The following is a 16,416-nucleotide window of genomic DNA, read 5'->3' on the forward strand; positions in this document are numbered from 1 at the left end:
GAGATGGCCCTTTCTCCCCCAATCCAGACTGTTTCCCCGCTCAAGCACAGCAGCCTTACTGTCCTGCAACCAGCCCAGCTCCTGGGGTGAGGAGCCCCGTGCTCCACTCCCAGCTCTGACCCTAACTTCCTGTATGGCTTGAGCAAGTCACTTGCCTTCTCTGTGCCTCAGTTTCCTGGGCTGTAGAATGGGCATATGGGGGCAGTGTCGAGGTGACAGTGTCTGACTGGACTTTAACAGACTGTGACCAGGATCCCTGGGGCAGTGGCTCCCCAGGTGGGTCCCCAGACCAGCAGCAGCTGCATCGCCCAGGCATTTGTGAGAGACTCTGGTTCTCAGGCCTCCCCAGACCTATTGATTCTGAGCTCCAGGGCTGGGGCAGCAGCATGCAGTGTACCAATGCCCCGATGGTCCTGTGCATGCTCTTATGAGCGAAGAACAGTGCGTGCTCTAGAAGCAGGGGCTCAGGAATCTGGAATCTGGAATCAGAAAGATGAGCACAGCCGTGTGGCTTCAGAATGAACCTTCGCTTCCTGCTGGGGAATGTGGACTGGCACTCCCAGCCCTGTGTGTGGTACGGTTACTGTGCAATGGTCAGCTTGGCTCCCACACCACTGAGTGCTCCTCTGGGACAGGCGCTCCCTGGGGGCAGGTCTGCACCTGGCTGGTGCTCCACCCCATCAGCACTTTAAAGGCGCTGTCTCAGACCCTAGCAAAGAGGCCATATGTGCACATAGGTTGCGGGGCGTGTGTCCAGCTTGCCTTCAGTAGGTGTGGAGGGGGTCCTAGGGTGGCCCTGTGGCACAGAGAGTGACAAGATGAGCCCTGGGGCAAGGGGGCAGAGACCAGAAGGGTCTCTGCAGGCAGGGCAGTCAAGGAGGCTTTCAGGAGGAAGTGCAGCTTCCACGGGATTTGGTTGGGAGGCAGGGTGTGCCAGGTAGTGAGACTGAGGTGTGTAAAGGTGGGTATGAAAACAAGTATCACCAGCCAGCCCCTTCTCCTTCTCCTCCCTTTTCAGGGCACCAGCGGGATTATTGTCCTGTGGGACTGTCCATAGACAAGGGCAATGAGAAGGTCAGAGCTCAAGGCCATGTAGGAGGCATGCAGTGTTGCAGCAGTCAGTCAGGCCTGGGTTTGGATCCCAGCTCTGCTGTTTCCTGGCTGTGTGACCTCAGTCAAATCTCTTAACCTCTCTGCGCCTTGGATTCCTCATCTGTAGGGGTTAAAGGGAGGATGAAATGGCTGGTGGAGGTAACCCCACCCATAGCAGGAGCTGTGAAGGTTTTAGAGCCAGGGAACCTGGGGCCCAGGCAGGGGAAGTGACCATTTGGGGACACTCTATCATCCTGCTTCCTGTAGAACTTCCTGCACAGAACACCATTGCCTTTGGGGACAGTGTAGAAAGGTCAGTTTGGGAATGTCTTTCCAGCCCCTTGGTGAAGAAGCAGGGTCAGCAGGGGTGGGAAATGTGAGGCTTCCTTCCTCCCTGCGACCGCCTGTAAAAGTCACATAAGAGCAGCTCTTCCTCTGCAGAGCACCCCCACCCCCACCTGAAGAACAGGTGCCACAGGTGTCCTTTGTACCTGTCCATGGCCTTCTGGACCTCCAATAGTTCACTCAGCAATGAGGGAATTGGGCAACAGCGAGAAAGGCCATGGTTCAAAGCCTGCTGCTTATTTGCTGTGTGACCTTGGACAGGTGACTTAACCTCTCTGGACCTCTATTTCCTCACCTGGAAATGGGATCACAATGAAGCTACCTACAGGTTCTGTGCATGGCCAGCCCCAGCACGCAGGGGAGACTCAGCACACTCCGCCCCGTCTGTGGTTGTCATCGTCTCCTAAGCACTGTGAGCTCCAGCGCTCACCCAGAGGTGAAAAGTTTGCTTCTCTTTCTACCCATCACTGGCCAGATGAGGAGATCGAACCCCAGAGAGAGGAGGTGATTTATGTGAGGGTTTTGCGAGGTTGGAAGTCAGGCCCGCAGCCTCTTGCCAGGCAGCAGTGGGGGCCCCAGCCCCCAGGCCTCTGCCAGAGTGGCCCCAAACTGCTAACTTCAGCATTTCACTGGCCAGGACAGATCAGATTTCTTTTCTGGCACTTGGCCACCCTGCACACCCTTCCCCCATCACTATTTTGAGCTGAGCTCCCCTGTCCCCTCCTCCCAGGGCTGTGGCCCTCACACCCAAAGCCTCACTCCAGGCTGAGGCCTTTCCACCTCTTGACCCACCACCTTCCCTCCAGCCAGGGACGGCTGGGCTGCTCACGGCCGTGTCTAGCCAGGCCTTGCCAGGGACGCCTTCAGACACAGAGCCAGGGGCCAGCTGCCCTGTGCAAATGGCACTGCTAGCTCAAGACAGCCTTCCAGGGTGCTCAGCGTAGCCCAAGGGGGCATCCTGGGAGTGGACAGAGCCCACGCCACGATTAGCCCTGGCATTGCCACCTCCTATCTGTGTGACCTCCGCCCTGCCCTAACCTCTGCTGTCCACCTCACACCTCACCCTTTGCAGGCACTGCCACTCCTGGTGTCCCCTCCAGCCGCCGATGGATTCTGAGTCCCAGCCTGAGCCTAGTGCTCCCATAGAAGTGAGGTGTGGAGGGTGTGCCTGACCACAGCACATGGAGAGGCTAGTGGAAAACAAGATGGCAGTTTGGGGAATTTCTTTTAAATTTCGGATGAAATTTCTGAGTTTGGCAAGCTGGAGGCTGGGTCAGGGCAGGACATGACCTAGGGCAGATGATGTCTCTCGCCTTTCCCGGAGCTAAGTGTGTGGTGCAGACCACAAAGTCCCCTGGAAGTTCAGGGAGAGGGCCGTCTCCAGGGTAAGGCGGCGGGTGGGTTCTTGGCTCCACAGCAGCCAACCTGGGACTTGGCAGTGGGGTGAGCTCCCAAGCAGGGCATTAGCCCTCTCTGGGCCAGGGAGACCAGGGTACCCCTGGAGCTTGCTCTTGAAGGGTACATGGCCGTTCACTGGTGAAGTGTTGGGTACAGGGAACAGCAAGAAAAAGGCACAGATGGGCAGCTTGTCACCTGCGGGGAGTGACTTTTCTTTATTGGAGTGTAAGTGCTGTGGCTGGAAGGTCAGCTGGGGCCAGAGGGGGAAGGGGCCTGAATGCCTTCAGTGTTTTGTCTCAGCTCTGCGGTGAGGCCCAAACCTGAAGTGGGCCTTCATTTAAGTATTCGGGGAGACTCTGCCTGGCCCAGCTCAGCCGGTGACTGCAGCAGGAGAGAGGGGTGTGGTCAGAAGAAAGGTCTTGCTGAGCAAACGGGACCCAAAGAGGGATGTGCAAGACCTGGAAACAACAAATGGTTTTCAAACTCAAGAGTCCCCTCCAGCAATCAGCGAACAGCAGGGAGGCTGCAAATCTTCCATCCATCCACTAAGGCAGCCAGCAATCCCTGTCTCTGCTGCAGCAGTGGAGGAAACCTCTGTCTTTTGCAATCCCTGTGATTCGGAAGCTTTCCACCCCTCTGGACCGGCCCCTCTTCCCCTCCCGCCCCTCCACTCTGATCCGTGTGGTTTGCTAAGGGAGGAAAGCCAGAGCAGGAAACAGATAACTTAGGGAGTGGCTGTTCATGTGATTAAAATGTCTTTGCTTTCCAAAAAGTTTTGCCTGAGATTACTCCAAATCGCCTGGCTGGGGTGGGATTTGGAGAGGGGGCTTCTGCTGCCTTCTGGGCAGTGGTGCCTCAGGGCCGGGCACAGGGCCTGGAGGCACTGAGTGTTGGGGTGCTTGGCACCTCTCTGGGTCCTGGAGGGGCTCCTTGGTCTCTGTGGGCCCCGTCCCCCGAATGTCTCTGTCTCCCGGCCCTTTTGGTTTGTTTTCGCATCATGTCTTGCCTCTCCTGGGCACCCTGTCGCCCCCCTCTCCTCTTATCTGCTCTGACGGGCACTCTCTCACTCCCTGCCCCTCATTCCCAACATCACGTCCTCACTCCCCGTCTCTCCAGGATCTCTCCCTCATCTCTCTGTCTCCCACTTGTTTTCTCCTCTCTATCTCCCTTCCCTCCTCTCCACACCCCCACTCCATGCCCCCCCTCCCCAGGGTTTTCCTGAGGCCTTTTCCTGTCCCTGTGAAAGCTCCCATTGTTCCCTGCACTTTGACAAACCCTAGTGTTGTGGAATCAGGATGGCATTTTTGCGGTGGCTTTGGGCTGGGAACAGGGTTGGGGGGGGGAGGGGTGACAAGAGGCCAGGCCTTCTGGACCCATGCTGGGCTGCAGCAGGAACCCAGAAGAGGGGAGGGGGCCCTGGGCAAGGAGGCGAGGACGGCTGTGCGCAGACAAGGAGGCCCTTGAGGCTCCAGAGGAAGCCCCGGGTGGCCTCTTGCCGCGTCCTTCCTCCCTCCCGGCATCCTGCAGGCCGCGGCCCAGCCCGCCTGTCCCTCTGACCGCCTGCTTCCTCCGGGGCCTCCGCGGAGCCTGCAGCTGCCCGGACCAGGCTGCAGGGCTGCAGCCCTCCCACCTGCCTCCCCCAGCCGTGCATGTGGACATGTGAGTGTGGAGGTCTTTGGTTGGTCCCTAAAGCAGTACCACAGAGCACAGAAGGGAAAAGCCAGGGGCTCGGCACTTGGCAGACTTGCTGCCCCTGTCTCGAGCCTCAGTTTCCTCATCTGTCATTAAGGTTAAGAGTACTGACTTCATGAGGCCGTAGCAGTGATCAGAGATAATTTCATGTGCCATGCATAGGTCCCATGCCTGTCACTTGGGAGGTCTGTGTGGCTTCTGCCTGAGGGCATGAGTCCAAGCATGTTTTCACAGGTGTCAGTCCGACTTGGGCTTGAGCCTGGGAGTATGTGGCTGGGGAAGTTCGTGACTGGTGTGGGCCATGGTTGGGGAAATGGTCACAGGGCTGACCTCTTTGGAAGGCCTTGGACTGAGAGCTCCATGAAGACAAGGTATTCTTCATCTGTCTTGTTTCTATATTTCTGGAATTTTCCACAGAGCCTGGTGCAGAGTGGGTGCTCAATGTAAATTAGGTGAACAAATGAATATTGAGGTGGTGGCCATGGTCAGAGGTCAGAGGTGGGGCTGTGTTCCTAGGAGCAGGCTTTTTCTTTAATTTTCTCTCAACCGTCTCTCGGAGAGGCTGCGCATTCAGTGGAAAGTGTCGTTTTGGAGTCAGCAGATTGGGTTTAAGTTTCTGCTCCACAGCTGTGTGGCCTTGAGTAGGTTGGTTGGCCTCTCTGTGCCTCAGTTTGCTCTCCTGTCAAATGAAAGGGCTCTTGAGAGTCAGGTCAGAAAGCGTGTGGCACATTGTAGGTGCTCATTGAATGTTAGTGTCTCCAGCTCCACCAGAACAGCCCCCTCACATGGAAGATAGCGAAGCTCTGGCCGGGCGCGGTGGCTCATGCCTGTAATCCCAGCACTTTGGGAGGCCAAGGTGGGCGGATCACGAGGTCAGGAGATCGAGACCATCCTGGCTAACACGGTGAAACCCCGTCTCTACTAAAAATACAAAAAATTAGCCGGGCATGGTGGCGGGCGCCTGTAGTCCCAGCTACTCAGGAGGCTGAGGCAGAAGAATGGTGTGAACCCGGGTGGCGGAGCTTGCAGTGAGCCGAGATCACGACACTGCACTCCAGCCTGGGTGACAGAGCAAGACTCTGTCTCAAAAAAAAAGAAAGAAAAAGAAAAACCGAGGCTCTAAGACAGGCGTGGGAGAGCCAGGGCCCAACCTGGACCTCTGACCTCTATCCCCTGTTTACTCCACACTGCCCCAGGCTCAAAGAGAGACACTAGGGAGAATGACTAGGGACCTTCTGCCTCCTCTGGCAAGGGCCAGCAAGGCCATACAGAGGGTCCTGGGCTGGGGTCATGAGTCCATGGTCAGCCCTGCGCCCCCTCTGTGGACTAGTTGCCCCACTCCTGTGATCTCTGTTTCTGCATCAGTGGAAAGTCTTTCTCGAACTCCTGAGACTGGGGATCTTCCTCTCTGGGAAGGTAGACTGGAGCCCAGGGCCACCTCAGCGGCAGGGCTGCAGGAAAGCACGCAGACTAGGCAGACCAGGCGGGACAGGGGCCAGCAGGCAGCCCATCTGTTCTTTATTTCCTCCCCCTGCTCCTCTTGGCTCCAGTCAGAGCCTCTCAGCTGGACGCACGGTGGGGCTGGCCTTGTGCTCCATGGGAGGGCGGAGCGTGAGTGGGCTGCCAGGCACATGCTGAGTTATGGGCCTCCTGGGAGGCCAGTGACCCTGCCCAGCAGTCAGTCCAACCTCTCATTCTGGAGATGGGAAAACTGAGGCCCAGAGATGGGGAGGGATGCCCCCAGCATGCCAGGACCCATAAGAACAGCGGCCCCTTCCTGTTTCTCACCATCCCGGCTTGGTGGGTCTCTTCTTTGTGCAATCCTGACATGTTGCATAGCAGTTTAGAAAGTGACCCCACGTTAAGTGTCTTGGGCTCGGATCTGGACTGCCCCATTTCCTGGCAGTGTAGCTTGGGCAAGCCATGTAACCTCTTCATGCATCAGCGTTCCCATCTGAAACCTGGGACTAACCATACTTAGCTCATGGGTGGTTGTCAGGGCACAAAGAGTGCCTGGCCCTGACCAAAAATACCCAATGATGGAGCAACAGTGATTTCTCCATCCCAGGGCTTGGCAGGGCACAGGCCTGCGCCCCTGTGCAGATGGGAGTGGCAAGGCCAGGTCTGGGGGTGAGGCACTGACCTCAGGCTGGGAGGTATCGAGGCCTATGGCTGGAACCCATATCCAGAGAGCAGAGGCCTAGAATTCTGCTCTCTGGATATGGGGCACAGTGAAGCCTGGAGTCATGGTGTGCAGGGCACAGCCTCAGGCTCTCAGTGCCCACCCTGGTCCCCTCCCAGTCCCTGTGATTCTCTGCCTCAACAACCAAAGGCCAAGATGTCACCTCCGTGCAAAAGGGATTCACTGTCTCAAAGGGGTGAGGAGATCAAGCTTCACCCTAAAGGATCACTCACTCATGGTGGGACTTCAAGCAGCTGGGGAGGAGTGACCAGTCAGGCTCTGGTGTTACGTGACAGTGTGTGGACATGTCTGACTTCCCTTAAAATGGAAGGAGCAGAAGGGACCCAGGGGTGGGGAGTGCATTCCATGGTTGGGCAGCTAGCTCTGTGGACATGAGCATGATCCAACAGAACCAGCAGCCTGAGGCCAGCCAGCGCCCAGGCCCCAGGGTCCGCACCTGCAGGGGCAGGAGTGTGGCCAGAGCCACCATCTCTGTGGGGTTTCTGTCACCTTGGGAAAGCACAGTGCGCCCCCTAGGGAGCAGGAGGGGCCGTCTTCCAAGATGGTAACCCACTCATTAAAGGCAATTCATTCATTAAGAAAGAGAGTAAGCTGCAGAAGTAAGATCATCAACAGTCCTGTCTCTCAGCTTTTGTGGCTGCTTTCCTGCCAGTCCTGTTCTTGTGCAGCGGTTATCTTCGGATGCTTATCCTGCTCTCTTTATAAGTATTTTCCCAAACCCCTAAGAAAAATCACCATAACTATTTTAATCGCTTTGTTGTCATTCATCCAAAGGGCATAACGTAATTTAGGGAACCCAGGCATTGTAGTTGAATATTTTGCTCATTCCAGATTTACATTGTCCTAACTCATGCTGTAATGGACATTTCTGAACATCTCTTTTGTCCACATGTCTGATAATTTCCTTGGGACAGTCGCCCAGAAATGGATTTGCTTAGGATAAGGAATGCACATTTGTTTAAAGTATGAAGGCTTACAGAATTTTGAAGTTGTCATATAGAAATACAGTAGGAAAATATACCTGTTCAGTCCCCACCCAGCAGCATCTCAGAGTGCCTGTCTGCACACCTGCCTGGTTGGCCTTCACCAGATGCAGGGGCTGGAAGGACTGTAGAGGTGGAAGTGCCTCTAGAGTCACCAGATCCACCTGCCTGACCAGGGCAAAGGCCCCCTCAGCAGCCTGCCTGATACTTGTTAACTCAGCCTCTGCTTGCATACCTCCAGTAAAAGGGAGCTCACCACCTCCCAGCCAACCTCAAGAGATTTCACGCAGGAATGGGAAGAAAACACTGAACCGTTCTGAAGAAGTGCCCAGCCAGTGTGAGCCTCCTCCACATCTCTTCCCCAGCCGCTGGCTTGCCTGGGGGGCCCCTCCCACTTCCCCGCCCTGCAGTGCTGCCTTCTTTGCTCCTTGGCTTGGCTCCTCCTTCCCACCCCCACACTGGCCACAGTTTCCCACTTCCCAGGCTGCCCTCCTGTGACGATCCAAGCCCCAGTCTGGAAGTCAGAGGATCCCTCCCTCCCCCGAGCTCAGTCAGATTTACTGAGTGTGTCCTTGAGTGAGTCCTCTTGCCTCTCTGGTCCCCAAAGAGCCTGTCTGTGCTACAAGGGGTGGTTTCTGAGCTCCAGTGAGCTTTGCCTAGCCTCTTGGCAGATGTCATCCCCCAGAGGGGTACGTGGCAGGGGCCTGGGTCAGGAGAGCCTGGTCAGGCCTGGCATCCTTCCCAACCGGGCGGGTGGTGGCCCCTGCAGTGCTGTCAGCAGTTACCGTCTGTTTCATGCTGAAGTTTATGAGAAGAGGCTGTGCCTTTCTGGGAGGAGGCGGGGCTGGGGGATGGTGGGGGTGTGGGGGGGGTGAGTAGAGAAGCCTTTGTTCCGTTAGAAATTCCTTCTCCCCTTGGCCCTGCCCTCATTTGTAAGCATAAACAATGTCAGGACTGAACCCTTCCAGGAAGTGGCTCCTCGCTGCTGAGAGCTGCCCATAGTCCTGTCTTCTCTTCCATCCACTGCCTTTACCCCTGCCCTACAGGCCACCTCTACCAAGGTCACAGCCAAGGCCTGACACTGGACTGGGCTGAGGGGAGGCCCTAGGAATTTTCTTATAAAATTCCTGCTAGGGGGTCTCTCCCCAACAGCACAAGCCTCCATCATGGTGGGGACAATTTTGGGAGTGGCAGACAGAAGAGGTGAATCAAGTGTGGCCTTGTGGAAGAGACTGCTGGGCCTAGCCTACTGCCCTTCACGCACTGGAAGCACTTTGACAAGTCCCACCCATTCCCTGTGCCTCAGTTTCACCATCTATTAAATGGGTTGATAATGTCCCCTGCCCCACAGGATTCTAGGAGAGTTCGTTGGGGGCCTGGTGGGCTGTGGAGTCCTGAGCATAAAGCCCAGCACGCAGGTGGTGCCACACTAATGCCAGTTCTCCTTCCTCTTTCCTCAACCTCTGCCACCAGTGTCCCCAGAGCTTCTGCAGCATGGTCCTTCCATGAGAATTCTAGAAAGCGAAGACGCCTAATGCTGTTTCTTCTTTTGCTTGCCAATCCGTTCCTACCCAGGGATAGAGAGTGACCCAGATGTCCCTCCCAGGTTTCCCTCCCACGTCTGGAACCATCCTCCTGGGACTAATGCCTGCGGACCTCAGCCCTAGCCTCTGCAATACCTCAGATACCTCTGCTCCCTCTCCTAGTGCAGGCAAGGAAGAAGAGAATCACCCTGAAGTAGCCAATGGTGACCGAGCACTTGCGATGTGCCAGCAACTGAGCTGAGACCTTTACACGCATGAATGTGTCAAACCCCAATAGCCCCGGGAGGCAGGTCCTTTATCATCATCCTGGTTTCCAGATGAGGAAACCAAGGCATGGAGAGTTTGAATAACTTGACGAGGAACCCCCCAGATAGTCACAGGCAGAACCAGATGTCATTGCAGGCATCTGGTCCTGGAGACCACAATTTGAGCCACATCCCATGCAATGGTGTGTTGGAGCCAGGCCCTCCCAGTGCCTGGCCTGACAGCAGCCATGGGAATGGTGCGCTGAGGACGTCTGGTCCTGCAGGAGGCTGGGGCCCCATCCCTTGCCTGCCAAGCAGCCCACACGCCCTGATGGATGGCTCCAGACGGCTGCTTTTCTAATTACATGGTGCGTCCATGCTTCCTGGCTCACCCCTCGCTCTTCTCTTTCATTTTCCTGTTCCCTTCAGTTCGCACTCAGTGTCTCCTTTATCTGTGTGGGTTTCCTTCCTGTTCATTTCTGAAGCAGGGGCTCAGGGAACAAATTCCCAGAGTCCACCTCCAGTGTGGCCTCAGTCCCCATGCTTCACTCTGCCCAGTGTCCTGGAATGACTTGACCCCTCCTTCTGGTACCTTGACCCCTGCCCTTTGCCCCAACTGTGTGAGGCCAGGCACCTGGTCCTGTGAGCTCTCTGAGCTAAGAGGCCTGCAGAACCAGCTCCAGAGTGGGCCTGGCTGGTGAGAGTCCCCAAGTTCCCACCTTCAATCAAGGAATCTCAGACCTCAGCATCAGGGAGGCACCCACGCCTGCCCCCTTATCCCCTCTGAAGACGTAGATGCTTCTGGGGAGACATGGGAGAGTGAGTTCATCCAGTGCTTTATTTCAGATGATGGAAGATGAGGGGTTGTGATAGAGGGGATGGCTTAGAAGCCACAGGTTGCAGACCCCAGGTGAAGGAGAAGTGGGCACCAGAAATGGTCAGAGGGACACCCACTAACTTGAGATCAACAGAGCTCAGTGTGCCTTCAGAGGCACACGTTGACCCCTCTATTACAAACTGACTGGCCCCCGGGCCCTGGCTGCCCACTGAGCACTCCCTCGGGTGTGGCTGACCCCTCTCTCAGATCTGACCAGTGCTGAGGGCAGCCCTGCCCTGGAACTCAGGCTGAAACTTCTCCCAAGAATGTTACAGCTGCCAGGAAGGCCACTGAGGATCCAAAGACTTTAGGCAGTGGGCCCAGGAGATCAGGGTGGTGTTGGTGTCACTTTCTAACTTTAGATTTGCGCACTCAGCACGCATGTCCCCCCTTAGTGTTTTGCCTGAAATTCTAGCAGGCTGTCATCGAGTGGTAGTAATGGTGCCTGGGACAAAGAGGCATGATTAGTAAAGGAAGAAACTATGTACCAATTTTATATACCACTTTTTGTTCTACGTTAATAAATAATAATAGTACTAATATTCCTGTTTTGCCTTGTGTGTGAGGCACTGTTCTAAATGTTTTGCATTTAATCCTCAGCTCATTTAATCCTCAGAACAGTCTTATATGGTAGTTACTGTCCTTATCCTTGTGAAGTAACTTACCCAAGATCCCAGAGCTAGGATCTGGATCCAGAGTGTGTGCCCGTAACCATTACGCACCACTTCATAAATGGGCAGTTCCCCAAGGAAAGTTACTATGGCAACATCATCTCATAGCCCAGCGCTTCTTTAATGTAATGGCATATTAATTCCCTGGGGCTCTTGTTAAAATGCAGTTCTGATTCTGCAGATCCAAGGTGGAGCTGGAGACTCTACATTTCTAACAAGCTGGTGGCGCTGTCGCTGTTGGTCCGGGGACCACACTTTGAATAGCCACTGTGGAGAGCCTGCGTTTAAGCCTCTCCAACTCAAAGTCTGCGAAGGCCTAGTAGAGAACATAAATTCAGCTGCAGCTGGTGGGAGCAGAGGTGATGTGGAGGAAGCTGATGGGGTAGCCACTCCTTAACCTCAGCCGGCAGGGATTCTAGATCAGTGTGGTCGTATTTCTGTGTGAAATCTCCCATTTGCAAAGATTAGGGTAACTCATTCAACTTTTAAAAACACTTGCAGCTTGCATGTGAATGTTCATAATAGCATTATTCATAATAGCCAAACATTAGAGAAAGCCCCAGTGTCTATCATCCGATAAATGGGCTAATAAAACATGGCATATCCATACCATGGAATATTATTTGGCAACAAAAAAGATTGAAGTGTTGACATATGCTGTAGCATGAACAAACCTTGAAAACATGATGCTAAGTGAAACCAGACACAAAAGGACAAATGTTGTATGTTTCTACTTATATTAAATACCTAGAATGGGGAAATCCAGACAGACAGAAAGTACATTAGTGGCTGCCTAGGGCTGTGTGGGGTAAGGAAGTGGGAGTAGGATGGGGAAGGACTATTACTGGGTATAGGGCTACTTTTGGGGGGCAATAAAAATATTCTAAAATTAGATTGTGGTGATGACTGTAGAACTCTGTGAATATACTTAAAACCAATTGATTTGTCCACTTTAAATGGGTAAAATGTAAGCTACATGAATTATATCTCAGTAAAGCTGTTAAAATAACACTATGTGGGAGATAGCTTGTTTCTTTCATATATACAATGCAGTTACAAATCAACAAGAAAAATATTAGGCTACTCTTGCAGGAAAAAAGAATCACAAAGAGTAGGAACAAATCGTTCACAAAGGAAACACAAGTGATTCTTTTTTTCTTTTTTTTTTTTTTTTTTTTTTTTTTTTGAGATGGAGTCTTGCTCTGTCACCCAGGCTGGAGTGCAGTGGCCCGATCTCGGCTCACTGCAAGCTCCACCTCCCGAGTTCATGCCATTCTCCTGCCTCAGCCTCCCGAGTAGCTGGGACTACAGGCGCCCGCCACCACGCCTGGCTAATTTTTTGTATTTTTAGTAGAAACGGGATTTCACTGTGTTTGCCAGGATGGTTTCGATCTCCTGACCTTGTGATCCGCCTGCCTCAGCCTCCCAAAGTGCTGGGATTACAGGCATGAGCCACCGTGCCCAGCCAACACAAGTGATTCTTAAATGCATGGCAAATTCACTCTTGCTCATAATAAAAGACACACAAGTCAAAGCTCCTCTGAGAAGATTTTCTACCTCTTAGATTGGTGATAATGAAAACTCTGTTGATGCTGATGTGGAATGTTAAGTTGGGATACCTGCAGTATGTGGGGAGGGGCAGTGGGAATTTGCTCTTTAAAAATTAGTGGTGCTCATACCCATTGACCCAACAATTTTACTTCTATATTCACAAATACACTCACACATGTGCAAAATGATACACATATGAAGTTGTTCATTATAGCATTGTTTGTAATGATGGAAGAACAGAAACAAGCTAGATGTTCTAAAATAGTAACTGGTCCATGCACTATGGAGCTTGCATGGACTCATACTGTGTGCAGCTGTTAAACCGAATGCAGTAGCTCTATTTGTAGTGATGTAGGGAAAACTCTAACATGTATTATTCAGTAAGAAAACAGTAGCCAGGCACAGTTGTATGCACCTGTAGTCCCAACTACTCAGGTGGCTGAGGCAGGAGGATCCCTTGAGCCCAGGAGTTTGAGTCCAGCCTGGCCAATATATTGAGACCCTGTCTCGAAAAAACAAAATAAGATAAAGTTTTAAAATGGAAGATGCAGAACCAGATGGATAATCTGTTTCCATTTTCATAAGGGAAAAGAATGTATGTACAAATTTGTATGTCATAAGCATCTATAAATGCAGGGCCCGCCTTTGGAGTGGTATGAGGAAAACTGGATTGCCTCCTAGTAGAGGAGCTGACTGGGTGCAGGGAGGAGGAAGACTCATTGGCATTGCCACCAGTTTCTGTGCTTGTATTGCCTCTTCAATGACCCTTTAAAGCACACTGCTGGGTAGGCCAAAGAGTGCCTGTGTGCAGGCCCATGAGACCAGCTGCCCTTGATGACGTGTGAGTTAAGGAAGTAATTTCCAACCACCACTGAATACTTTACTCCTTAAATCTAGAAGAGACGTGCCCCTCTGTTTTTTCACCATCTCCTCTGTTTTCTGTTCCCCATGTGTCTCTCAGCCTTTGGATCCTGTCTGTGCTCTGGGGACATCCCTGATATTATCTAGACTGGGGACAAAAGGGGCCTGTACACATGGACACAGGACATGAAGACTGAGGCAGAGGCCAGGGGAGCCCCATGGGGCATCATCTTGGCCTTTGGACCCCAATCCCCTGTGTTTGCTTCCTGCCCCGTAGGCACGCCCCAAAGGCGAGGGCCTGACTCCATACCAGGGCAAAAAGCGCTGCTTCGGCGAGTACAAGTGTCCCAAGTGCAAGAGAAAATGGATGAGTGGAAACTCCTGGGCCAACATGGGGCAGGAGTGCATCAAGTGCCACATCAACGTGTACCCGCACAAGCAGGTGAGCCAGGTGGGCTGGGGCCTTCTCGGAAGGACCATGGGAGGGCGACTTTTCCCTTACCGGGCCTCAGTTTACTCCCTCCTATGAGGGATATCTCTCTAAGTTGACCCTTTCTTTCCTTGTCTCATCTGAAATGGGAGGGAAGGGAAGGGAAGGAGAATGATGGGGCAACTGTACCAACATCTTGAGACCAGGGAATCCCAGCAAATTGTAAAACTAGTGAACAGGGCTTGCTGTTGTGAGACAGAGACGTGAGGACAGCAGGAAGCAGCAGAAAACTCCAATTTCCTTCCTTGATCCATCCAGTTGGCCAGTGTCAACAGGGAGGCTGTGTGCACCAGGCCCAGGCATGTGGGAGGGATGGGGCCAGCTCCTCCTAGGAAGGTCTTACCTCAGGCAGCTGCACAGGAAAGCCACTCAGAGGAGCTGCTGCTGACTCGGGGACCTGGAGGACAGGGGGAAGCTAGGCCTATCACAAGTTGGGGGCTGGCCATCCTAGGAAGAGGGCACAGCAGGTACAAATGCCCTGAGGCCATAAGGACTTGGAGTGCTCCAGGCCCACAGCTCAGTGAAGGCGCAGGAGAGGGCAGTGAGAGGCTTGGGGCAGAGGGCTAGATGGGGCTGTCACAGAGCCCTGGGGGCACTCGAGGAACCCAAGAGCAGCAGGGCTTTCAGATTCATTTTAAGTCAGTTACTCTGGTTGTGTGCAGAGATTGAGTGGGGAGACCAGTGGGAAAGACAACACCATAGCCCTCATACAAGCTGGGAGGGGACTGAACTCTGGAGGTGGCTCTGGAGCTGGATGCGACACCAAGCATCACCAGATTGGTGGTGGAATGTGGGGGAAGAACAGGAGCCCAGGAGAACAGTTCCACCCCAGGCAGGCTAGAGCACCTGAGTGGATGGAGGAGGTTGTTCCTGAACTGGGCAGCCTGGCGGGGACACAGGTGCTGGAAATGAAAGCAGGGCTCTTCTGATACAGATTACATTTGAGATGTTCGCAGTAATCCAATTAGAGACGTCAAGAAGGCGGTTAGATTTGTAATTCTGAAGCTCATGTGAGAAGTCAAGATGGCCCATACATAAGTGGGTGTCATCAACCTAAACATAGTAGGGAATGGATTTGAGTTCCTGTAGAAAGAATGTGGACAGAGTAGAGAAGGGGTTCCCTAGACCAAGTGTTGCTGAATCCCAGTGTTTGATGGTCAGATAGAGGAGGAAGACCCAGTAAGGAGAAGGAGAACCAGGGAGCGTAGAGTCCTGGAAGCCGGGGGTGGGGTTCAGGAAGTGCTGTTGGAGGCTTGACTGGTGCTTGGTGCTCAAATGTCAGGTATAGAGACCACAGAGGAGTGCCTTGGAAATTTGGCAATAAGGAGGTGGTCCTCAAACTTTTACAAAGCAAAACAAAAGTATCACTTTTACCTGGGGAACTTGAACTACAACCAGGGTTTGAGAAGCACAGAAGCCCGGCCAGTCAGGTGTGAGGGCGAGAGTGGAAGTGCTGATTTGTAGCTGGCCTGGAGGTCAGGGCAGTGTCCATGGAGCAGTGTCAGGGGAGGCTGGTGTGGATCTGGCTGCAGAGGGAATGCCTCATTGTCCACTCTCTTGAGGAGAGTTTGATTGTGGAGAGAATCACAGCAGTAGCCACAACCAGGAAGGAGCCCTGGAGCTAGGTGTTGTGGAGATGGTAGAGCCTGGAGCCCAGTGCAGTCTGGTGAGAATGATCTAGAAGACAGCAAAAGGCTGATGATTCAGGGGCAAAACGGGGGATGCTTCACCTATCAGCACAGGAGGGAGGGAGAAGAGGGGGTAATTAGGAAGGTCCATGGGTTGGATGGTGCAAGAAGAACCTCACATCCAACGCTTCTGTTTTCTCAGCAAATGGAAGACAAAGTTCTCAGGTAGGAGTGAGGCGGGCTGGGGTGGGCTTGAGGAAGGACGAGCAAGGAAGCAGCCTGCTAGGGAAAGCTGGCTGGACCACCCAGCCGCATCCCAGGCCCGGGGGAGGTGCGTGATCCTAATGCAGTGGCAGGTGTCAGCCTAGTTCCGTGACTTGCTCCAGCACAGCTCGCCTGGCAGGTGCAGGCCAGGCCTGGTGTACAGAGGGTCCACAGGACAGAGGTTGGCTGGGCGAGCACTCCAGAGGGCAGACGGCTCGGGGGTGGGCATATTTGTAAAAGCATGACGACCGTGCTTCATCATGGGGCATCAGCAGGGAGGGGAAGCTAGAGAGGCCCGGTGGAGAGGGAGGCTGGGTGGGCCTGTGGACTGGGTGGAGTCTGGGAGCCAGTGGAATGGAAGGAGAAAAGGAGGGGGCAGAGACGGGTGGTTTCTGAAGAAGCCCAAGTCTAGGGTGTGGCTGAGGGGTGGTGGGAGGGAAAGGTCACTGTCGATGAGGTAGCGGGGGGATGGAGGAGCCAGGGGTGGGGTGGGCCTTCCATGTGTGCTGAGTCACCACAAAGGACAAGCAGACAGAGGAGGCAGGAGGGGAGAGAGCTCTGGGAGCTATTGG

At 53.7% G+C, this 16,416-nt stretch overlaps 1 protein-coding gene across 1 annotated transcript in view; it reads left to right on the top strand.

Moving 5' to 3' along the window:
• ZCCHC24 (zinc finger CCHC-type containing 24) overlaps positions 1 to 16,416 on the top strand; it is a 64,022-nt gene that overhangs the window by 38,153 nt on the left and 9,453 nt on the right. The window contains exon 3 of the mRNA XM_010363254.2: positions 13,740 to 13,904. Within this exon, the coding sequence (XP_010361556.1) occupies positions 13,740 to 13,904 (165 nt within the window). The remainder of the gene's footprint in view (positions 1 to 13,739; positions 13,905 to 16,416) is intronic.

Source organism: Rhinopithecus roxellana, chromosome 11 (genome assembly GCF_007565055.1).
Source record: "Rhinopithecus roxellana isolate Shanxi Qingling chromosome 11, ASM756505v1, whole genome shotgun sequence".
Lineage (NCBI taxonomy): Eukaryota > Metazoa > Chordata > Mammalia > Primates > Cercopithecidae > Rhinopithecus > Rhinopithecus roxellana.